Genomic DNA, 25,518 nt, shown 5'->3' with positions numbered 1-25,518 from the left:
TTGGCAACAGCTAGAGAGCTTAAGACTTAAGAAAGGATGTGGAGGTGAGCACTCTAGCTTTTATGGGTTTTATTTATGGCTTATAAATCCCAGTCTTCAAGCTGAAGAAGCCAGCAATTCAGAAAAGCCAGTAGGTACACACAGAGACACACACACACCCCCCAACAAAAGTCTGCTCTCTCTAGCCAGAGGACTAAGAGAGGGGCAGTCTAGCAAGACAGGAAATCTTTACAACACACTGCAGCCAAACAGAAAAAACAGGTCCCTACCCCCACCCACCCAAGCAAAGGCCAACTGGAAAGCCTAGATTTCCATCCTATCAAGAATGTTATGAGGGCTCCCCAACACCTTCACCAGGGTGATGGCAGTGGAAGCCTACTAAAGAGTCCGGGCTTTCACTATGGCCCACCAAAAACAGGAGGACCCCAGGTGGGGCTGGGATGGGAGCCTTAATTCCCATCCCAGCCCCACCTAGTTGCAGTCAGGAGCCACTCCCACTTCAGATATCTATAGAGGTTGGGTGGGGAACCTAAGTTTACCACCACCTGGCAGTAACAAGGCTGTGCCCCTCTTCCATTTTCCCCTCTGACCAAAAAAAAAAAAAAAAAAAACGCCAGTTAAAACAGAAGGTTTAAATCAAACTCAGAGTCTCATCACACAATTTTTCAATGTCTAGGTTTCAATTAAAAAAAAAAAAAAATCACATCATATCCAGAACCAGGGAGATCTCAAATTGAATGAAAAGTCAAGTATACATTAACACCAAGATGACAGAGATGTTAGAATTATCTGACAGATTTTAAAGCAGCCATGACAAAAATGCTTCAGTGAGCCTTTATAAACAAGCTTAAAATAAATGGAAACACAAACTCAATAAGCAGGTCTCAGTTTAAAAAAAAAAGAAAAGCAACTAAAAAGGAACTAAAATCCAAACTGAAAAAAAATACAATAAATGACAGACAGTGGACAGGCTCAACAGCAGAATGGAGGGGACAGAGGAAACAATCAGTGAATCGGAAGAAAGAACAACAGAAATCACCCAACCTGTACAACACTAAGAAAACAAATGAAGAGCTTTAAGAGACCTGCATTAACTACGACAAAAAATCTACATCCATGTGACTGCAGTCCTGAAGGAAGAGGACAATGAAGGCGCAGGTAAAAAAGTACTCAAATATAATGAATGGCTGAAATGTGCCAAACTTGGCAAGAAACAAACCTACAGATTTAAGCTAAGCAAATGTCATACAGGATATACCCAAAGAAACCGATGGCAAAGTGATAGTGTTAGTCACTCAGTCATGTCTGACTCTTCGCGACCCCATGGACTGTAGCCCACCAGGCTCCTCTGTCCATGGAATTCTCCAGGCAAGAATACTGGAGTGGGTAGCCATTTTCTTCTCCAGGGATCTTCTCAAACCAGGGATCAAACCTGGGTCTCCTGCACTGCAGGCAGGTTCTTTACCGTCTTTGCCACAAAACACACTAAAATTAAACTCCCGAAAACTGAAGAAAAAGAGAAAAATCTTGATAGCATCCAAAGAAAAATGAAACCTTACCTATAAACCAAAAACAACAGATTCTAACCTAGTAAGGAATAAAGGCAGTTAATCAGACACTAGCTACACATGATTTAGTATTTTTGCCTTCAGAAGATATCACATACATTTACAAACCAGAATATAAATCTTTTGGTTAATAGTCACTGAGCTATAAAGCCATCCTACTGCTATTCTCAGCAACAGAAATATCAGACAGGGGCTGAGTCTACTACACACCTCACCTTTATCTAAAGACTCTCCCCTCCCAGGACAGGTGAATAGAACAATCCTCCAATTTAGAGAACCAATCAAATATTCATGAAGTATCCACTAGACAACAAACCCTGTGTCACATCCTACACGGGGAGAAATAAGACTAAAGAAAGCTTTTTTGAACAGCGCTCACAAGTGTTTTCTATTAACAAAATTTTACATAAAATAGCATAATATTAAGTATCTAAAACAAAGAAAGCACCATTAGTGTTTTGAATATGTTCATTTACTTCCAATCTATGAATTGCTTAACTCCATGGAAAAAACAACCAAACAAAATCCTTAAGAACAGCAGGCTTCACATAAAAAAGAACAAAATAATATATAATAATTTGCAACAACATGGATACAACTAGAGATTATCATACTAAGTGAAATAAGTCAGACAGAGAAAGAAATATCATATGAGAACACTTATACACGGAATCTAAAGTATGACACAAATGAACCTATGAAACAGAAACAGAATCATGGACACAGAGAAGAGACTTGTGGTTGCCAAGGCAGGGAGGTTGGGGTGGGATGAAGTGGGAGGGTGAGCCTAGCAGATGGAAGCTTTTACATATAGAATGGATAAACAACCAGGTCCTACTGTATAGCACAGAAAAATATACTCAATATCTTATGATAAACCATAATGTTAAAAAAAAAGAGTAGCAGGCTTTAAAGGAGTACAGCTATGGGAATACTTAAAAGACTTCCCTAGTAATTAACAGAAATAGCAGTGCTATGCTTCTGAAGAAAATGCACTATCCTAGTAAGTGCTTAATATCTATGAACCATTTGAAATTGCAGTTATATTTGTCCATTTCTAACTATAAAAGTGGCATATTTTTTATATGGCTTAATCTAATAATACCCGGGACAACAGGATACAATTAACTATACACAAAAATGCAGTTGGGGGGCGGGAGGGGACTCTCTTCTAGAATGTAAATCTGGAAATTCTTCAAAGAACTGAAATTTTAAAAATCTTAAACATTAGGTAGGATTTGGAAATCCCATCCCCCACATGGGATAGATGGGGATGATGAGCAAAGTGATGGAAACAGAATACACATGCACATTAAGGGAACTGAACCTTTCCGTAAAGACATCCAAAGACTTGCTAGGGATTTTCAATTTTAGTCTACAGTAACCAGAATCATGGCAGATTTTAGGAAAAATGACCAAAAAAAAAAGGGCTAACATTGCTAGAGGAATTTAGTTTTCTGTGTTTTATGAAAGCCCTTTTTACTTGCTTATCCTCACTTCTCTTGATTAGGAAACTGTGGTTAAATGTTAAGCAACACCAGGGTCACATATTTGTTCAAGAACTATAACTCAAATCCAGATCTTCAAGGCTTAGATCCAATGCCTTTCCAGTACAAAGGAAAGAACATCCCAAGAAGAGGAATATATACATGTCAGGTACATGCAAGATGCACAAAAGTAAATATGTAACTAGAGGCAGAGAAACCATTTAGTGGGTGATGTATAAAAATTCAAATACCTCAAAACTGTTACACTGCACACAGTTGCTAGCAATTCACAATGCACCTAGGAAGTCTTGTTTCATTGAGTCTCCAAACCCATTAATTTTCAATCTCCAACCCCTCCACAACATAGCTTTATCACAAAAATGTAAAATTACACTGGACATATTCCCTTAGGTAAGGCAAAAGTTAGGTGTCACCTTCCCTATAATTGAAGGAAGATGCTAAGAATATACATACAAACTTTCAATTTCTCTACTCCTCAAATGATAAGAAAATTACTGTTTTCTAAACGTTCACTAAAACATTTACTGAGAATAAAGAGTAGAGTCAGTTTTTATTTGCCCCTTCGTGATAGCTGGTTAAGAAAGAAACATCTATGATTAAAATATACACGTATCTGATGTTGTCATCGGACATGACTGAGCGACTGAACTGAACTATTTTACTACCAATGTATTATAAAAGTTTAGCCAAAGATTAAATATATATTATATATGCATTAATTAAATATATAATTAATTAAATTAAATATATTATCAAAATAACTATGGACTAGTAACACCAACAACTTACTAGTAACACCAACTTAGAGCATGGAGTTAGTAGCAGATCTGGAAAGACTCTGGGGTCCTGGGGCATAAGCTATGCTATCCAAAAGAGCAAGATGATTGTAGAAAGGGCACAGGGTTTTGAGATTAGACAAACCCCAGGTCAAGTTCATCTCTACCACTTAAGTGACCCCTGATCAAAGTGAAATCTCTACCGTGTACTTCCTATCCTAATCTCTAAAATTGAAATCACTGGGACAACTGTAAAGTGCTTGGTGTATATACCAAAATGCTCAAGAGATGATAGTTCTCCTTCCTTCCTTTCCTTCTGTCTGATCAGTAAACTTAACTGTCTTTTTCCATTACTCTAAAACAAACATTGATTGATAATATCTTCTCTAACAAGGGCCTACAGATCTTTTTTTTTTTTTAGCCACACCTCATGCCCCATGCAGTGGTGTCCTAACCATTAGACCGCCAGGGAAGTCCCCAGATCTTTTTTAATCCTGAAAACTCCAAGAGAGGTCCACCTACAATTCTGAAAATGTTCTCAAAACAAACGTTTATCTCTAACCCATTTGGCCACAAAATCTGGCCTGATCTGGGCCATAATCAGGTGGGCAAACATGACTAGTTTATTACAGTTAGTTTATTCCACCGATATAAATATGTCTACATTTCTCCTGCAGAAACACATTGTGCTTGACTCAACAGTGCTGCCTCAAAGCCCCTGGGGGTAATAACATTATGTACAGTCAATTTCCTTTTCAAAATTTAAATTCCTAAATACAGAAGTACTACAACAGGTCCCCTGCCCCCAATGACTTTCCATAAAAGTAGATGAACTTATTATTAATTCATCATTTCTTTCCCATCCTCTGACCCAACACACCAAGCCCCTTTAAACCTAAAAATCTTGAGGCTGCAATATGTGAGTTATGATTTCCAAAATTACTCTCCAGAAAACCCGGGTTTTAGTCTCAGGTTGCCCACTAATTATTTACATACCTTTCTGCATATCATCAGGCCTCAATCTCCTTAAGGATAAAAATCAAGTAAACAAACTTGAAACATTAATCTTCTAGAAAGGATATCAATAAAGAGATGAGAATGGTCCAAGTGTTCTGAGTACAATTTGAAGAAGTGGTTAATGAAAGTACTTTTAAGACATCAAAATCAAAGATAAAGTTCCAAGATTTCCTAGAAATTAACTATCTCTACCAAGTCAACATTGCCTCCCACTCTTTTTTAAAAAAGCAACAAAAGAAAAAACTGTCTACATATGCCATGTGTTACTCGCAGACAAAAACAAAACATCCATTCTTAAATCTTCATGTCTCAATATTCAACTTACTGTGGCGTTTAAATTCCTTCTGCAGTTTACTGATCTGGTTACTTTTTATCCTGTTTCCAGATAGAGTTTTCACTTTCTTTGGTTTCAGTGTAGTCTTTAGACTGGGTCCTGCCCTTGCATCTACCACCTGGAAGAAAATACTGAATATTTAATATCATTTTAAAAATGATACCTCTGTATTCCCTTAGTTCAGATGAGTGCTTATTTGAAGGAGCCACATTTGAGAGCCACAGTTTTCTATTCAGTGTTTAAGAGCTCATGTTCACTTTGAATCATCACATAGTATTAAAAACAGTTTATCTAGGGTTTTTTTACTTTGAAGTAGTAACAGCAGGAATCGCTGCACAAAAAATTTATATAGATTTTATAAATGGTGAAAATGAGCCAAGTAGGTTAAGAAAAACCATACCTTATAATAATTAACATTCCTACTGGATGATGTCTGCAGTTTACAAAACGTTTTCATATACTTTTGATTCGAACTTCACCACAAAGCAGTAAGCAGTAATTTGTTACTCCAATTTTAGGGTAAAGAAAACCAAGAGATATTAAACTATGTATTTTGCTTTATTTCACTAAACTAGTAAATAGGCAAAGGTAGGTAGGGAAGGCTCCCAGACTCAAATCAGGGTTTTCAGACCTATGCTTTATGCTCTTTTTACTACACACCCTTAAGCCTGAGGTCAGCCACATGCGGGCAATGGCATGTTCTCCCACAGCCTGGTAAGGCCACTGGTCTAGCCCCATATGGTCTCATTTCTCATGTCTTCATTCACATTTACTATTTGCAGATTTCAATCCTTATGTAATGGACAGAGGAGCCTGGTAGGTTACAGTCCATGGGGTCGCAAAGAGGCAGACACAACTGAAGCAACTTAGCATGCGTGCATCCTGATGTAAAAAGGTTGACATCACCTTCAAAATCACAATTTGGATCTTCCCCACATAAGCTATTCATTAAAGAAAAACTCACAATTTTATAAGTTAACAGACACACAGAAACCTATTATAATAATGTAACATTGTCACCAAAGCTTGTAAGACTAGCATAAGAAAAAATGTAAAGAATAAATGCCTGCCTGCTTAAAAACAACTATTTTGTATAAACGTCATAAATCTTCTGAAAGCTAGCATATAGAAAAATAAATAACACTTAACAGTGTTGTTCTGGTCACTGAAAATATTTTCTGAAGAATTCTAGTGAAATTATAAAGTGAAATGCAAATCTCAATTTAACACAGAGAATAAAAACAGCTTCTATTCAACTGAGTGATTACAAATTATTCTTTATATATATCATCTCATTCAGTTCTAACAACAGTTCTGTGACATGGCTATTATTCATTTTTGCACTTAATAAATAAGTATCATTTGTCCCAAGTTCACAAGTAGTAAGTGGTAAAACAGGAGGGTTTAAATCCAGTTCTGAATGTAAACCCATGTGCTCATTAGTACCAGCATGAGTCAGGAAATCTGTTGTCCTAAGAGATGAAAAAAAGATTCATGTCTAATTAACCGGAGGAATTTCTGGGTTGAACCTAAAAAATATGTTAAATGTACACCGTGAATCTCCCAAAATGGGTATATTCAATACAACCTCAGGGAAATGCCATACCAAGCTATTAATATTTTGCTCCCAAACATGCCAAAATGTTAAATGATTATATTTAAGCAGCAACTAGTGTTTTTATTTTTTTTCTACCCCAGGAACACATTGCTTCCTAAATTAGGGGAAAAACTAGTGTTACTTTAAATTTAACAGAGGTACAACTGAAAAAGAAGAAAAGATAAACTCACATGATTCCAGTTTTTTTTTGATCCTGCTGGCAATTTCTTCCATCTTTTCACAAGCAGGACACAGGCATTACAGATATCTCCTGAACGAGTCTCATGTAACCTGATAAGAAAATGATCAAACCTTTATTTGTCTCCTTTACATAAAAGAATTCATGCAAGTACACTTCTTTTAGAAAAAACACCATTTATAGTTTATAGATGTTATTTCCAATTGTCTGGGGTGATCCAGTTCTACTGTTTCTGTAGAATATTTCAGAAGTCTAATTAATTTCTATGTGCTGCAATTTGGTCATTTTAAAATAAAGAATGTTTTTTAAATTAAACAATGGTAAAATTTAAGACCTAGAGAAGATCTTGATCACTACGGTTTTAAACAATGATGTCCAATTAGTCTTTCTTGAAATGTACAGATACATAAGCAATAAAATGCTACCCTTTAAGTAAAATAATGTGCCATGATATTCTAGTTTCACAATAAACAAAATCAGAGAGGTACTGTAATATTATTTTAATGAATGTATCTTCATAAGAGGAAATAAATGTATAGTTTCCAAGTTATTTTTTAATTGTCTCTCTGAGGAATTTTTTATTTACTACACATATTCCTATATTACAAATATATACAGAAAAATACTAACAGCATTTATTATATATACAATTGGAAATAAAGACATTAAGAGAAAAATGTGACTTCAAATGGCAAGGTTGGTTGGTGGAGACTCTTTGACAACCTTCAAAATAAATACAGTCTAGGATTAACAATAACTAATCAACAGAATGTTTTGACAAGAAAATACAGGGGTGAAATTAATTTCTAACATCAAAAATGGCTCGACATTAAGTATCTTGTTTTATCAAAGTATTTTTTGGAAAGTAAATTCCATTTTATTAAGCAGAGGTTTACTGCCAAAAGATAAATAAAGAACAAAATTATAAAATAAAACTAATGTACCCTGACAGGTTTCAGGGCAGAACATTAAACCCTGTGAGTATCCTCATAAGATTGGGTTAAACTTTATTTATATAACTTAGAAAAACAATACAAAGTACAGAAAACTAGTGGAGGACAATTACTCTAAGAGAGAAAATAAGGGTCATTTTTTAAATCTCTTTATACATCTTGAAGTTAACAACGAAAGGTTCTATTATAATTTTTTTTAAATAGATTTTAATTGGTGGATAATTGCCTTACAATGTTGCTTTGGTTTCTACTGCACAACATGAATCAGCTATCAGTATACATGTATCTCCTCCCTTTTGAGCCTCCCTCTCAACTCCCCCATGATTAAAGGCTTCACAATAAACTTGGTAGTTCCTCATAATCTAGAAAAAAAAAAGGTATGATGTCAGTATTGTTTGGATTTAAGAGCAAGTGCCTTGAAACAACCTAGATTAGAATATGAGTGATTTTAATTATTATTGCACTGTTCCAATCCCTTTCCTTAGAAATATTTCCTTATACTGTGATCTTTTTCACTCTAAAAGTGGTACAAACATCACATGATCTTACCCAAAACAGCTCTGGAAATCCTTTTCATAGCGTTTACTGTCAGTGAATCGAGAACTGGAGGATTTAGCTCTGCAAATACAGCAGCCCTCTATACTTCGGTACATCTTTGGCTTGTGAAAACCAAACATCTTTTCTTCTGGGCAATAGCCTGTAAAGCCAAGGGAATTGACACAGCTTTGTTGAGGGCTATAACAAGAAACCATTAAAAGCAAGCTCTCTGCTCCACCCCGCCCCCTGCAACATGGTATTACATGACCAAGCCAGACAGGAGGGCTCTGGTGAAGACCTCTTGGATCTACCTCAATTTTTGGCACACAAGTGTGCCAAGTGTCTAAAACAAACAGAACAGTTCAAATATATAATAAGGCTTCTCCTACCTCCTTCTACTTTCCTGGCAAAAACTCACTCTAAAACTGCAGGAAGCAGGCATTTTCTAAAATTCAAGATTCTAAGTAGAGAAGGACAGAGAAACCTAGTGTGCTGCAGTCCATGGGGTTGCAAAGAGTCAAATGCAACTGCATGACTGCCCAACAACAAAGCAGAGAATACAACAAATTCTCTCCACTATCCTGTGAAACACCAGAATCATACATAATGGAGGACACATCCTAAAATTAAAGGTACCTCTTTTTACTCTGCATGTTTGCATTACTGTGATTCCCCTTTTGGAAAGTTCTCAGCATTTACCACAGGACTACAATTTGATACTAGGCACAGAAGTAGCTCAATATGCATCAACCCACACTACTTTGCCCTATGGGAAATCAAAGGGGATTTCTTCTGTGATAAACGGGAAGTTCTAGGCAGGCAAGTTATCCTTGAATTGAAACTACGGAAAGGAGGATGTAAAATATACAAAAAACTGGGGTTATAGTTTGAGAATGCTAATTTCATAAAGCATTAAGACAGATTAAGAGTGAGCTCATGTTGCCTGGCCAGTGGTCTGCCCCTCAGTCGTTACAGAGGTTTTTGAAGTTCTTCAATGAGGTGCTGTGCCTGAGAGCTGTAATAGTGGGAGGCAGATGTTCAAAAATGTAGAGTGAGATAAACTGTGATTTCCATGATCAAAAAAACCCTCAACATCCATCAAGAAAAGAAGAAAGAACTCCAGGGCTGGTTGCAACAAAAAGGCAGCTAGTAGTAAACATATACCTTATAAATAATTTAGAATATCCAGACCAAGGACCAACTTCACCAAACATCTGGACTAAGAGGTGATGAAAATATAATGAACAGAAACTAAACCCCAAAGGACAAATCCAGAGCAGGGCGTGTGTGTGTGTGTGTGTGTGTGTGTGTGCGCGCGTGCACGCACACGCACACACAAACATCACATAAAGCATAAGAGAAAATCATTAATATTAACTAGATTTGTACCCACAGTTTTAGGAGTTATAACCATGTTATAAAAGGAACACCAACCTTTTAAAAGTTCTTTTAGAAATACACTCAAATATATGAGTAAAACAAAAGCCTTGGTGTTTGTCTCTGAATGACCTCTTCCCTAGCCTCATTCCACTCCAATTCTGGTTAGCCATACCAGAGTAAGTATTTATGAAAGTGATTCAGAAAAATAACCAAATAATCAGACTGTGTGTGTGCGTGTGTGTGTTTGAGATGAAGGGATTCTGAAATACAAAGGATTTAAAATTTGCTTTTAAGAAAGTAATTTATCAGCAAATAATTAGCCAAACACTTGAGTTTTCCTTTTAAACAGGGACTACTGTTCTTTGATGTTTTTGAGAGGCAAGTTAAAAAAAGATGTGCTGGATCAGAAGGCCACTGATGCATTTCAATAATAAGTCTAAACTAAAATTTAGTTTAAGAATTGTTAAAACAAACAAGAACATGTTTCCAGTTGATTAAGGTAATTGTTTTCATTAAGTGAGACTTTTCTTGAAAGGAAAAAAGTGAGGAAGGTGATCGATATATAGTAGCAAAAGGCACAGACCTGTGAAATGAGGTAGATTTTTTTTTCAGTCTAACAAAAATTCACATGATAAAAGAAAAGAAAATTGCCTCCTGAAGAAAATGGCCATGCACTGCTTTGGAAAAAACAACGTCAAACAACACAGGTTTATACAAACTTTAAAAGAAGTACTAAGAAAGTAGAAGCTACTGCTTTAATTTGTATATTCCTGTTTTGAGGCAAAAATGTAACACAACTCTTTCTAGTCCTTACACCAACCTGCAGCCTCTCCAAATTCCCCTAATACCTTCCATTATCATCAAGGTCAAAAGTCCACAGTTCCTCTTGCAGTCGCCAGCCTCATCAATAGCTCTAGGAAACTTCAACCTCCCTTCTCCCTTCTCAGCAAGGACAGAGGAAGTACAGCAAGAAAGGCCAGTTCATTCCATTAATACACAGGCCAAATCCCATTACAGGACAGACTATTTCTACCCTCACAATCCCCTTCCTTCCACAAATAATAAACACACTATCAAAACTATAAAAAATTCAGGTCATCTCCAAGATATGAACTACTATCTTCACTGAGGCTGGATTTGACCAAGAAGTCATAGTTTGTGCCAGTTATCATGCTGGCAAGCTGCTAAGGAATATTAAGGCTATAACTAAATATTACTTTCCTTTTCATCAGCAGCGATTGTGAATCAGTTTTTGTTGGTGGTAGGAAATCGCCACAAAACTTACCCAATAGTAAGTGAAACAATCCACTCTTCAGCCTGAGAAATATTCTTCTTAGACATCAGAGAAAAGCTAATGGCCTGATGTCTTCTGACTGATATCTTTTATGTAGCTCTGCAACCTTGTTTTTCCTGACAAAATTCTTCTTCCTAAACAGCTGAGTGGGGAGTCTAAATTCTAGGGTTCACCCTCTTTCAATGCTAAGTGCAGTAAGGAGGCAGGCACCTGTCCTGAAGCAACACACAAGTAGCACATGAGCTTTTTAATGGATGATTACTTAATAAACCTAGTAAACCTTTTCTGAGCTTATTCCTGCACTTGAGAGGCACCTGAGTGGCACCTGGGAATCTGCAGTAAATACACAGGGGTTTCATTTTGGGCTTTGTTTACAAGCAACCCACTTAAGCAGTGATTGGTGTTTAACCATTTTGAGCTTTGGGAAGGCCAGAGATTAACTGAAAGTATTTTCACAAAACCTACAGACCCATTAATGTTTTAAAAAATAAAAAAACTTCTCTAATCTCTGGGAAAAAACTAAGACACAAAATGGCTCTGAAACCAAGTTACTTTATATATTTGAGAAGGTGGTGAGTGAGCACGGCACAATTTGATTTTAAACTTGGGATTTCTATTATCTCAGCAAACTAAGTGGTCTTTAGAATACTTCTTCCCTATAAAAATACTGAATCACTATGTTGTTTTGTATACCTGAAATTAACATAATAAAAATAATCAGTAACATAATAAAACTGAATCAACTTCAGAAGAGTATTTCTTTCCTAAGCTCACATTTGTGCAGTATTAAATGATTCCTCCAGAACAACCTATTTGTTCAAATTATTAGTGATTTTTGCATGTATTCTTACAGATGTCACATCACTCAGCAGTGTTTTAATAGAAGGAAGCCAATGCCATCTGCTTCCTAATTGATGAATAGTTACAGATGAGAGTAGACTCTATATAATATCACCCTTAAGCATGTATTTGCAGAAGCAGAAGAAAATAAACCTTTGAAATAAAGGCAAAAATGAAAGACTTAAAATGCTGATTTAAAAACTGTCATTTGCCTTCTAAAAATAGATAGTAGTGGTGGTTGCAAAACTCTAAATATACTAAAAGCTACTGAATTGTATACTTTGAGAGTGAATTTTATGATACATAAATTATTACAATAAGCTTGTTTCTAAAAATAAAAAGATTGGGTTTGGAATTCTCTTGACTTTATTCATCCTTGTAACCTAGCACCAGGAATACTGTCAATCATGTAATATGTACTCAATAAATGTGTGGATTAAACTTTTTAAAAAACTGTCATTTGTTCAGTACTTCATGTTTGATAAAGCACTTTCACTGACATTTCTTTACCTACTGTCAGCGAAAAAGTCACAATTTTTAAAAAATATTATAACAGTTAAAGACAAACCAACCATGCTGAAATTACTATTCTGTCCAATTTAACTCAATCTCAAAGATTACAGTTAATAGCTAAATCAGCAAAAGCTATAAGAGAAATAACTATAATTACATGAACAAATAGCATACAGAGACAGCAATGTGAATTTTTAAAATGCAACAATCAATTTTAAACATTTGTTTTGATTGATGTATTGGGGTCTCATCTACTTTACAACTGTAAATTTCATAAAAATTCAATGATCAACTTAATGAAAGGATGGGGAAATGCATCCTTAGTGTTGAAGCAAGGAAAGCATGAAGTAACCACTGTTTATCAAGATGCAAAAAGCAAATTCTAATCTCATTTAATAAGACTATGAAGCCAAAGAGCAGGATGATGTCTTAGTACATTTACTATAAAACACATAATGTAAGTTTACTGAGCACAGTATAACATGATGGTGAAGTAATCTTCACAACCAATAGTAAAAGGCTATATAAGAAGTTTTCTGAGTTCCAAGCCTAAAGATGATCTCTCTTAATTTTCAGTAATATCAACTAAGATTTGGTATCAACTAAGAAATAGTATGAAGAATCATGAAAAATGCAAATTTTAGAGCTTTTAGTACCCTTTCTAACATGGAATTAGGAGACAGTGAGGTGAAGATCTTAATTCTGCAGAGTATTTTCTTATCTTTCAAATTTTATAAGGGTGTGATTTTAATTAACACTTAGGAAGATGGAGAAGGTTCTTATTATGATGTATGTAACACCTATTAGGTTCACCTTAGGTGGTATGCTTTGAAGGACACCAATAGTTCCTCCAGTGTAATAACTTCCCCAATTCCATTTTCTAGATTTCTTCTGGGTAGTTGTTTTTCTTTTATTCAAAAATACCTATCAGGAGCTTCCCTGGTGGTCCAGTGGTTAAAAATTCGCCTGCCAATGCAGAGGACATGGGTTCCATCCCTTGTCCAGAAGATTCCACATGCCCTGGGCCACAACTACTGAGGCTGCATGCCCTACCTCGAGTCCATGCTCCACAGCGAGAGAGGCCACCGCTATGAGAAGCCCGCTCACCACAACCAGAGAGCAGCCCCAGCTTGCTGCAACTAGAGACAGTTCCAGTGCAGCAAAGAAGGCTCAACACATCCAAGAAACAAACAAATGTTTAAAAAATTTTTTTCAAAACTCAAAATAAACTGGATGGACTAGATAGAAGAAAACAGAAGTAAATATGCCAAAGATGATGCTAAATCAGCTTTTATAGTTAACTTTGTAACTTGTCCATACCATCTTGCGAAGTGAAATTCTGATGCACAAATTAGGGGTGCAGCCTCCCAAATTAAAACATTTCTCAAGTGTTCATTTTCAAAAGACCAGACCCTATAGCTTCTAATTGTTTTTTCTAAAAAAACCAAATGACCTAGACCTCTTTTTTAAAAAAGCACCGTAAGATAGTGTGCGTGCATACATGCTCAGGCATTGTGTCCAACTCTTTGTGACTCCTTGGACTGTAGCCCACCAGTCTTCTCTGTCCATGGAATTTTCTGGTAAAAAATACTAGAGTGAGTTGCCATTTCCTCCTCCAGGGAATCTTTCTGACCCAGGGATTGACCCCACATCTCCTGTATCTCCTGCACTGTCAGGCGGATTCTTTACCACTGCACCACAATGTAAATGTCCATGTATTCTCAGACTGGTTAAAGTATGGTGTCTTTATACTACAGGATACCCTTTCAGCCCTTAAAAGAAGGCAGTAAACATATGCAGGGAGGGAACATTTTTCAAGATATCTTGTTATATAGTATGTTTTTAATGAGATCTTGAATACACAAACTGGCTTTTTAAAATAGACTTTTAAGAACCAATAACTAGCAACTGTCTCTGAGGGGTGCTAGAATGAAGGAGGTTTACTTTCACTTTACTCCCTTCTATACTATTTTTTTTTTAATCAAGAGCACCACACCCCAAAACTTTAGTCATCATCGCATATCTTGACCTAACTGAAGAGGAATCTGAAAAACCCCAAAGAATAAGCTTCCTCAAAGACAGACCAATGAAGAGATACACATTAGGAAATATATTCCACAAGAAAGCATACAGAATAGACTAGTAAAATCAGAACAGACAGAACAGAATGGGAAGGAAACTGCAGAGACAAGACAAGCAAAAGATCTGTAAAGTGGGAAGGAAGCAGCAGTGAACAAAGACGAAAGGAACCAAGCAACCAAAGACAACTCTGAAGTGAAGCAGATGCATTTTTTAGAGCTGAACTTTAAATGGCATGATTATGGGAAAGGAAGAGAAATAAATACAAAAAAGCACTTATGATCCAAAGTTAAGTGCCATCTCAAGTGCCTGAAACTGGTAATGCCACCTTCGACACCATTTTAGTCAACGGTATGCTATCTTTGATCACATGTAAGTACAGGATCCAGTAAACACTAACAGTGTAACTGTAGCAACACTCTTCACAAAGGGTCAAATAGGATTGTTTTGTGTTCTCCCACTGCTAGGCCACTTGGTTGCAGTATTCCCCTACAAAAAGATACGTTTCAGTAGTGCTTAAGGAAAACCATGGGGCAATCAAACACTACTATTTCCTTTTACCTGCTTCTAGTAGATACCTACCCACATCCCAATACCAAAGTTTCTGAATTTATTCACTTTTTAAAGTGAAATTTAAAATTTTAAACTTGCCTGGAGAAAAACAGAAAGAGGTGGTGGACGCCCACTTGTCTGCCAATAGACTCTCCAAACATGTACCCAGACTGAGAAATTATATGATAAAATATTTATCCATTGCTGCCTATGGAATCCACGCTCAGTAGAAAACCCTAGAACTCCTCCTACAGGAAAAGGGTCAAATTCAGAAATTAAGTCTTCAGCTGACATAGCACAGGTTAAAAATAAAAATCACAAATCCAGGTCTCTGCATTTTAAGACAGTCTAAAAAGAAATACTAGGTCTTCCCATTTTGATACTGTAAAAACAAAACAAAACTGAGTATTCCAATACCATATTAAGAGCAATTCCAGGGAATGAGAAAGTTAAAGGTTGGGGAGATAGTATTTATTGCTTTTAAAGGATGATTATTAGTTAAGAAAAGTGACTATTGTGAGTGTAATGAAGAAGTCAAGCTGGAGTCTATATTTCTGCTTTTGTCTTTACATGTGAATACGAAGTCACCTCAAATTTTATTTGTCCTCTGTAATATTAGGGTAAAATCTTACTTCTACTTTCCAGGAATGCTGTGGAGCAAGAATAGGAAAACATCAGTGTATGTATACCATTTATTTCCTTGAATTTATGACTTGCACATTATAGAAATATAAACTCTTATCTGTCCCAAGACACACCCAACTAATTAAAACGAGGGTAGAATACTGATTTCTTAAGGTTTTAAGAACAAGTTTGTGGGGCAGGAGGAACTTAAAATTTCCAGAGATTTTAAGCTTATGAAACGACCATATTCCTTTCCATGAAGGTTGTTCTCAATTTTCAAAATTGACAAAAATGTTAAGAAAGCACATACCTGGGCTAACCCAAATCTCAGGAAAGTTCCTAAAGCTCTCTGAAGCACAAGGACTGGCAGTTCTAACCTTTAAATGTCCTCCTGATTATATAGTCTTCTCTTCCAAACACATTCTTTTTATGTTCACCTAACCTGGCTTTGGGATTGGGGGTGGGAGGAGACGAGGACAACAGAGAATGAGATGGCTGGATGGCATCACCGACTCGATGGACATGAGTTTGAGTGAACTCCGGGAGTTGGTGATGGACAGGGAGGCCTGACGTGCTGTGATTCATGGGGTCGCAAAGAGTCGGACACGACTGAGTGACTGAACTGAACTGAACTGAACCTGGCTTTAATCCATGTAATCACATAAAAAATCTGAAAGTCAACCAGGCGCTCCCTTCTCATCTTCTGCAAGATCTCCACCATCTCCATGATGAAGTCCTTGGAGAACCTGCTTCTTTCACTTCTCTGGTTCATGTTCCTTCCATTCCCATTGCCTGTTTGTCCCTTATTATGGTGTTTGAACTTCTGTCAGAGCCTCATAACTGACTACCCTTCAAATAGATGGTATCGTCCTAAAGTTCAAATATTAATATTCCTTCCAAGGTACCAACACTTGGATATCAGGATAATATCCAAACTCCTTGGCAAGAAATTCAAAGCTTCTCAGGATCTAGTTCTGTCTACCAGCTACTCCCAACATAGAATTCTGATTTTCCAGGAGTGTCAAATCAACCTTAATAACTAGCCACATCAATACTTAAGGCTGCTATTTCTGTCCAAAAGGTTTCTCCTTCATCCTCTTAACCTAAGAAATTATTTGAGAATTACATCTTTTTACAAAACCTTTCCATTCCTAACAAACACACTGGATTTCACGTACTTGTTTAAGGTACTGTTCCCTCTGTGCTTAGTCACTCGGTGGTATCCGACTCTGCAACCCCATGGACTGTAGCCCACCAGGCTCCTCTGTCCGTGGAGATTCTCCAGGCAAGAACACTGGAGTGGGTTGCCATGCCTTCCTCCAGGGGATTGCTCCCTCTACTCAATGATAAACTGTTACAGGACAGAAACTATTAATAAGTCTTATATTACAACCAGGTGCTGACTGTACATCGTATACAGAACTGGGAGGAACTTGCCAAGAAGTGTGGGGTAGACAAAATGGAGTTGAACAGTGTTTTCAAGGGCATGAAATAGGAATAGTGTCCACAATAAAGACGTGCATTAAAAAAAAGTCAAAACTGATGTTTTGAACAGTGTCATTTTTAACATTTAGTTTCTAGACTTTAGCACCCCCCCCAAAAAAAGTGAGCTTTAAAGATTTCCAAGAAATGTAAACCAAATGAATAACTTTAATCAGAAAAGACTAATAGCAAACAAGTCAATGTTTTCATAACAACTGGTAGAAAAAATATTTCTTGCTGATTTCAAGCAGGCATGTGTAGAGGAAGGGAGGATTAGGAGAACAATGTGTGTAGAAATGAATCTCAAAATGAGAGCTATTTAAACTCAGCATACATTAACAGCAACCAAATTAAAATAACATTAAGCCAAATCAAACTTATAGTAGGTGGAAACAACTAAATATGAAGCTAGAAAAAAATTAGTTAAACTGCAACTTTTGTACTTGAATATGTAATAGCAAATGTGTCTGTGACTTCTATATTTCTAATACAAAAAGAAAACGCTCCCTTGAAAATAAAATCCCTTCTTTTGGATTAGCTGCATTTCCATAATACAGAAAACCACTCAGTTGCAGATTCAATTAAAAGAGAAACTGAAAAAGAAAAACTGGAGAACCAAAAGATAACAAAATATTTTCAATTTATAACAGGACACTCTTGTGGACAAATCAGAAAGAAAATGATATTTTCTAGATTTCCACCGGACTTTTTGATGTTACCTGGTTGAATCAGAATTAGATTGGCAACCAGGAGTTTAAGGCAGTGTCTTCCCAGAAAGTTTCTGAAGGTGGGGGATGGGGCCAAAAACAATTATTCTTTCCACTTCTCATTTACTAAATTATGTATTCCAGCAAGGAAACTGATCCAAACCTGTTTTGTCTTCTGCAAAATGTCTACTTTCCAAAGTTGTGAAGACAACAGGTTGTATTACCAAGCACATGATTTACTTATTTACATCCCCGAGAACCAGGTATGATTATTGCTATTTTGCAGATGACAAAATCTGACTACAAAGTGACTTGCTTAAGATGATCATGTCTTTGGAAACCAAGCATTTCAACCCCATAGACTTCAGAACACTAACCTAGTGCCTCAACAAATATACTCCCCTCCTTCTTAGACAATTATATGCCTAGCACTGTCTAGGGAAAAAAAAGAAAATGTAATACTTTTAAAGCAACCTACTATGTGCCTAGCACGGTAAATTAATTTGTCCTTGCAACAGATTATGATGTTGGTCTACGTTTCAAATTAAGGTTAAGTTTTTCCCAGTGAGAAACTTATTTTACATGGAAAATCATTCTCAAAGTACTTTTGTGACATAAATCTGCCTGACTGTGAGCTTATAAGCCAGGTTTTCCCAGGGTCTGACTGCCAACTCTGGAGAAAAAACTGATCATTCAGGTTCCAGATATACAGAATAGTACTTGTGCAATAGCAGTCTTGAGGCCCACCCAAAATTCTAGAATATACTATGTATTGAACTTTTTTTTAATCTCCAATCTCTTGCAAAAGTAATGCAAAATGGGAAGGCAGCAGAGACCTTGTCTGCCTTTCCCATTCTCAACTCATTTACCTTGATAAACCAAATCTCTGCTGCACATATCATCTGATATCTAAAACAAAAGCCTTAAACTCTAGACACATTTGAAACTTCTCAGAATACTAAAATCTAGCTGTAACTCGGCTATAAAATACTAATTAAGAAAACAAATTAAAGAATCTCAGTGTATTGGCAAAGCTCCTTATATGCGTTTTATTAATAAATACCTGATCCAGAGAAATAACTCCCCAAAAGAAAGTCATAAGGTTATTAAATCTGACGTTTCTCATTCTCTTGACAAGATCTTTCATTTCAGAAAAGTACTAATATTGGCAGCCTTTAGGTATTTGTCATTTGGTCAACCAAAACTTGGGGGAAAAAGAGTATGTTGAATAGCAAAACAATGAAAGCACAAAACTGGTTTCAGTTTGTATGCATATTCTGGTATGTGTGGGCGTGGCCCTCAAAGGATATTTTTATTTTTCAATAAAGGCCACTTTTAGATTCTAACCCTTACACATGATCAAAATACCGGAGAAATAAGAAAAGAAACAACAGACACAGTGCTGCTTATCGGATGTCTAGACTGCAAGCAAACCCCAAATACCAAAGAAGCATCCATGTGTCAAACCAGCATAATTTCTGAGCTATGCCTGGGGCCACATACCAAAGGAAAAAAAAAAAGTTAGCTTGAAAAGAAAATCTAAGACGGGTAACCAGCAGGTCAATCCCAGTTCACAGGAACTGGGAAGAGCTAGCAGGGACAGCTAGCCATTACCTTGTGTCATCCCCCTGAGCAGCTTCCTCCCCAGCCCCCACAGAAAATCTCCTAGAAAGGCCTAACTCCTACGTGCTAGTTTCTTCAAGGTCATCCAAAGATAACGCAGGAACACTGAGCTGAGCACACCTTTAGGCCAAAAGATTCCCCCTTGCCCAAACCATTACCTAAATACTTTAAATGCCATAGCCCACCAGAAACAAAGTCCCAGGAGTTTATTTAGATTGAGCAACTAATGAACGTGTTCAGTTTTGTAACATAAATTATGAAAACGCTCTTCAAGAGTGACAAACTCCAGTTAAAAAACAGGTGCTTTTGAGTACTTTTAATGACAAGGTCAAATTCATTTTTTTTTTTAATTATTAGGAGAAAGGCGGGTGGGGGTGAACTTTTCTTAAGCTTCCTTAGGATAATGTGAGTGAGGACTTCGGGGTGGGGGGGAGGACGGATGGGGAGAAACTGTCTAGCACTGGGCTCATGTTTAGCTAAACAGTAATTCCTGGTCTTCCGGGTGCCTGGAGTAACCGAAGAATAGAGCAAGAAAAGAAAAACAGAAATCTAGTAGGGGTCAGAGTTACCAGAACAAACTGCACCGCCCGACCACCCCAAGTAGCACCTCCCCAGGCAAAACAGCCCTGGCCACAGCCGCCCCCACCCCACACACGTAAACACACAAAGACCAGAGCTGCACGCACGGTTCGCCTGCAGTCCTCACTTCCCTTTGTAGGACAACGGGAGCCCAGAAGTTCCCTGCGGTTGCTTTTGGGTGTCGTCGGGGCTGGGTCCCCTGAACGTGCGGGCCGCGGCTCGGCTGGGGGGGAAGGGGTGCTCGCCGGTTTCCCCGAAAGCAGCAAAATGCCTCCCTGTCCCGCCCCAGTCCTCCGCGGTGGCCCCAGGCTGCGCTTCCCCCCGGGCACGCGGCGACGACGGCCGAGAGAGAGACACCCAGGCAGCAAACAGAACAGCTCCCCGGCGGACCCGTGGGTAAATACAGCAGCTGGGGTCGGGAGGAAAGTTCCAGCGGAGAGCTGCCCGCAGGGGAGGGGGTGGCGGCGGGAGGGGAGCGCGTCCCTCTCCGCCGCCTCCCTCACCTGCGCCGGAACAACGGGCCCCGCGCCCGCCCACCCGGCCGGCCCGGCGCCTCCCGCAGGCCGCGCCTCCCGCACGCCGTGCTGCCGGGGCTTGTTCCTCCTCATGGCTTTGCCCTGACGTAATTCAAACATGGCAACAGTTCGACTTCAAAGGCGGATCCACAGACCTCCCAGACGCAGGCTCCGGCCCCGGGGAGCGGGCCGAGCCCTCGCGGCCGCTCTCTCCCGGGCCCTCGGCCGTCGCGGCACCCGGCGCCCCGGCTCCAGCGCCAAGCCCCGACTGCTGCCCCTCGGCCGCCCGCCGTGAGGAAGCACGCCGCCTCCCCCCCGCGCTCCGGCACCGCACCGCGCACAAGTAGCGTCTCCAAAGTTTCCCCGCGAGGGGCCGAGGGACAAAAGCCCCTCCCGAAACTCGCCCGAACTTAGGAGGGCCCGGCCTGCCAGGCGGCCGCCTCCAGCGCCGGCCGAGCCCGCACCGGCACATGCAGCTCTTTGTTTTCTGTCCAGCCGGGCGCTGCCTACGTGCAGCATCAGGGGCGTGGGATTGTTTCCCAGGGGGAGACACTTGACGATCGCCCAGGGGAAGGGTCCGGACCCTGCGCCCCGGGAGTCCGGGGCCGGTCCCGCCGTCCTCCCCAAGCAGTAGGCCTATTTAATCAAAGTTTTGCAATGTCCTTGATGAGAAACGCCCGGATCCCCCGCCCCGCACCGGCCGAGAGTTGGCGACTTTCACTCTGCTTTTTAAACTGGCAAGACGCCATCATCAGCAAGTCACATTGTCCTGCCGGCCGGCCGGCCCCGACAGCGCCCGCATCTCCCCGCTGACCGCGAGCCGGACGCTCAGTCGGACCCCAGACCAAACCCGGGTCGCAGCCCCAGCACGTGGTCTGTCAAGCTCCGCACAAAAAGCGGTGCCCTCCGGAGTTCCCGCACTCCTCTGGCGCAGACAACGCCGCTGCCTCCATCCCGGAGTCAACTCGGCTCCGACTGGCCATCTTAAGCGGCGCACCGTCGCCCTAGAGAGCTCCGCGGCGCCCACTTTATACGCTACAGGTGAATAAATTTGCGAACCAAACTTGAGGCTCCACCGACACCCCGGACGCCCAAACTGTCTGGGCGCGGCCCGGGAAGAGGCGTTTGCGAGCCGGGCCGCTTCCGAGCGGCCGCGTGTTGCTCATTGTCGCATCCGCATCCCTCCGGAGTTGGGCGGACAACGCCACCCGCGTGCACCATGGCCACGCCGGCACCGACCCGAAAGGCCGATTTAAACCCCCTCCGCCCTCCAGCTCGCAAGTAGGCGGCAACTTAGTTTCCGAGCAGGGGGCGTTCATTGTCCACCCTCATGACAACACGCGCGAGGGGCCGCAAGAAACTAAACCACGAGGGCCAACAACGGCGCCCGGCCACTCCCGGGCGCGCGCCCACGCGGGTGCACAGACCCAGGGCCCCTCTGCAATCGCCAGCAAGTCCTTTTCTCTGGGGCCTTTAAGCCACCGGGTTCCCTTTCGCCAGCGAACACTGCGGCTGCGAAAAGTCATTGTCACCTTCAACGTGGATCCCTCAACTCCGGCGACTCCTCACCCCTTTCCTGTCTCCGTTCACTTCCCCCACCCCAAGACTTTCGCTTTTCCTCAAATACCCTCCCCAATTAAAAAGGGCACACTAAACATGCAGATACAAAAGAATCTGGAGTCTGAAGATCACGAAAACAGCGCTCCCCGAAATGCCATCTCCAAGACAAAACTTCCTGTGTGTATAAATGTGTGCGTGTGTCTGTAGAAGGACTGGGGGAGGTAGTGAGGTGAGGTGAAAAGAGAAAAGAAACCACTCTGAAATCAAAGCCTCGTGAGACAGTTTTGCACCACAGTAATGGTTCGAGTTACTCACCTTCCAAAAGCAGCCGTTCCACGCGCAATAACGTTCCCGAGGGGCGCAGTGCACGCTAAGTCAACCCCCCTTCAATCGCTCCCTCCTCCTCAACTGCCTTGTCTAGAAAGATTGTCTCCTGCAGTTCTGCAGTTGCTACCGCTGGCGGGGAAGGTGTAGATTCCGCTTTCCCTCTGCGCACGCGCGGCTCCCGGTACAAAATTCTCCTGAATCGAACTTATTTGCATACGGGCGCGCGCGCGTCGAGGGCTGGGAGGGGAAAAGGCCCGGCGGCCGAGCGCGCTCCCGCGGCCTCTATTGTCCTTTTAAGGGGAGAAGCGCCGTGGCGCGGGAAACGCGGCGGCCAGAGGGAAACGGGGGCGGGGGCTGCTTACTACGGCTGACGTCACGTAAACAAACGCCCTCTGCCTTGAGGCGGCGGCCAAGTGGGAGTGGCGGGATGGGAAAGGCGGAGAGGTTAGCAGCCCAAGGAGAATACTAGACTGCGTGAAGTGGTTTCCACTCCGAAGCTCTTCAGGCACACCGTTTCGCGTTGGAAAATAGTTTTGAAAGCTGTTTTTGCAAAATTCTCGTACCTGTGCCCGGTTTCTGGCCGGAGTGATGAGGTGGTCTTGCAAGCATCCAGACTGAATTTATGTTTCCCACATTTGCTAAATTTTGTTTGAAAACAGGTTTTTGAATCTTTTTTCTGTTTTAATCTTCCGGGGCCAGTAGAGGTTCGTCTTTCTTGCAGTTTTAATAAGTCATTTAGTAAAGTTCCGTTTTGACACTTATCCATTCACTAACTCCTGTCTGCCCTCCTCAAACAGTAACACAACCCATGATAATCCAATTTTTTCTCCACTTCAGCCTTAAGATTTCAAGCCTGAATTGAATGGTTGTTAATTTCCGTGGGAACAGTGTCGCTTTCCTAATAGACTAGTTAGTGGGAAGTCAGTAATCTAGCTAGAAATGTACATACCACCTCCAGCTGCTAGTAAAGGTTGTTCCACTCACCCAGAAATAATATTGATTCTACTAACTGATGGTCTTGGGAATTGAAAAAGTAGCCAGTTAAATGCAGACTTTCCCCTGTGGAGTATATAATAAACAATCTAAATGCTTCTTGCCTCAGGAGAGGGAAAAACCTGGAAAAGCTGAAGTAAATCTCAGATTGATAAGTGAAAAATGCAGAAAGAATGATTGAGATACATCTTTATTCCCAGAACACATTTAACACCAACAAGCTGAGACCCTGACTTAATGGTAGAGGGACATGGGGAGAGAGCAAGGATGTTTTCCCCAGAAACTTGATATTGGTCCCAGGATACAAACGTGTGGACATCAACCATAAAACTTAATCATCTGCTGACTAGTTTCACTGCTTTCACTGAAGTGTCAGAAGTAGCTACTTCTGAAATGCTAATTTAATGCGACAGTCAGTTCCTAGTACAAACAAGACAAACCCACTTCTGGTCTTCAACTAATGCTTCTTCATTTTCTTTAGGTTCTGTCGCATACTATTTCTGTAACTGTTTGTAAAAACTATATGCTAAATACCTACAAAGGAGAAAAAAGCCGACACCTGTCACTAAAATGTCAGCTCCCTGAGGGCAAGAATTTTATGTTACATTCTTTTTTGTACCCTAGTGCCCAAAACAGTGCACAGTATGTAATGAACTCTGAAAGACTGCTTGTAAATAATAAATCAATGGACGTTTTCAGATTTATTACAGATTTATTTCATATAAAACAGTTTAAGTTTAGAATTTTTGTATTTTATCTAAAATGATTTTGGAAGTTGTGATCACCTCAATCTGATATGATGGCTATCCTTAAGATTCATAACCATTTCTGGACTTTGATGGTAAATTGGACTCTTAAGCATAAACTTCTATTTTCTTCTTTTTAAAGAGGATTTTTAAAATGTGGCCCAGGTTGTCTTGAGTACTTATTTGGTTTATGACAGATAGTCCGAAAATTATTTCACATTAGTGTGTGCCTCTGAAAGTATGGAACTTACAAGTATGGTAATATTTTTCAAACTTCAATTATTGCTTGTAAGATATATCTATATATTTTAATATACATGTATATGTTTAATATATATATAATGTGTATTCATGTAAAATATAAATATGTACTTTCAATGCCTTTTCTCTTGAAAATTTATGTAAAGAATATATATTGTAAGCCACTGGTTCGTAATAACTTGAAGCAGAGTATAATCTACAAAACTATTGAATTGCTATGTTGTACACCTGACGTTAATATATTGTAAATCAACTATAGCTCAATACAAAAAAAAAAGGATATATATTTTAATACAGGGATGAAATAGGTCCAAATGTGCAAGGAATGCAGGACCTACAGTATTTTGGAGATTTCGTGCTATGGAACTAATACTATACAGCACGACTTCCTCTACTCTCCAAGTAGAGGTCAGGAAGCAATCTAGGTAATTTCTGTAGGAAAGGTAGCAACAAAATCGTTAAAAAGAAATTTTAGAGTCTTGAAAAAAAAAACTGCTATTTTTTAACAAGCTGGTGTATTCCAAAGGTTCTTTTGTTCCTTTCATTGCTTGAACACGTTGTTATAGCTGGCTCTATCCAAGGCCAACTAACAGCTTCATTTATGAGCTACTTTTAAAATAACTATTTCTTAAATAGCCTAAGTGAATTTTTCATAAGGAAGGAAGGTAGGATGGAAGAAACGTATAATATATGTTTAGATTATATTTGGATTATAGGAGATTGACTTATACCATGTCCGGGAAATATTTGAGTATTTTTAATGACTGTAGTGCTATTTTGAACTCATACTGAGTTATCAAAAATATTGAAATTGAAAATGTAGTAAAAATTGAAATTGAAAATAAGTTACCAGATAAGCCAACTACCTGACTTATGTGTTGTCCCCGTTGTAGAATTATGCCTATTGCCAAATGTTTTCAATCATTTAGCAAACATTTAATGATCATAACTATG

The 25,518-nt window shown here is 39.6% G+C and overlaps 1 protein-coding gene across 3 annotated transcripts in view; it reads right to left on the bottom strand.

Moving 5' to 3' along the window:
• The window catches only part of SINHCAF (SIN3-HDAC complex associated factor), a 29,142-nt gene extending 6,352 nt beyond the window's left edge, over positions 1–22,790 (bottom strand). Inside the window, exons 1-4 of one of the 3 annotated variants that reach the window (XM_055395597.2) lie at positions 22,553–22,790; positions 8,502–8,649; positions 6,992–7,091; positions 5,195–5,321 (exon numbers count right to left, since the gene is read on the bottom strand). In XM_055395597.2, coding sequence (XP_055251572.1) covers positions 5,195–5,321; positions 6,992–7,091; positions 8,502–8,629 — 355 coding nt within the window. In that variant the 5' untranslated portion in view covers positions 8,630–8,649; positions 22,553–22,790. Of the gene's footprint in view, positions 1–5,194; positions 5,322–6,991; positions 7,092–8,501; positions 8,650–20,269; positions 20,466–20,832; positions 21,328–22,552 lie in introns of those variants that run through there. The other 2 variants (XM_055395600.2, XM_055395598.2) reach the window with 2 other exon arrangements.
• Positions 22,791–25,518: the final 2,728 nt, after the last annotated feature.

This window comes from Moschus berezovskii, chromosome 6, assembly GCF_049115385.1.
Source record: "Moschus berezovskii isolate FMDL1 chromosome 6, NW_MosBer_1.0, whole genome shotgun sequence".
NCBI classification, from domain to species: Eukaryota; Metazoa; Chordata; class Mammalia; order Artiodactyla; family Moschidae; genus Moschus; species Moschus berezovskii.
Note: the sequence above shows the minus strand (reverse complement) of the source record. Positions and strands in the feature narration are given on the sequence as shown.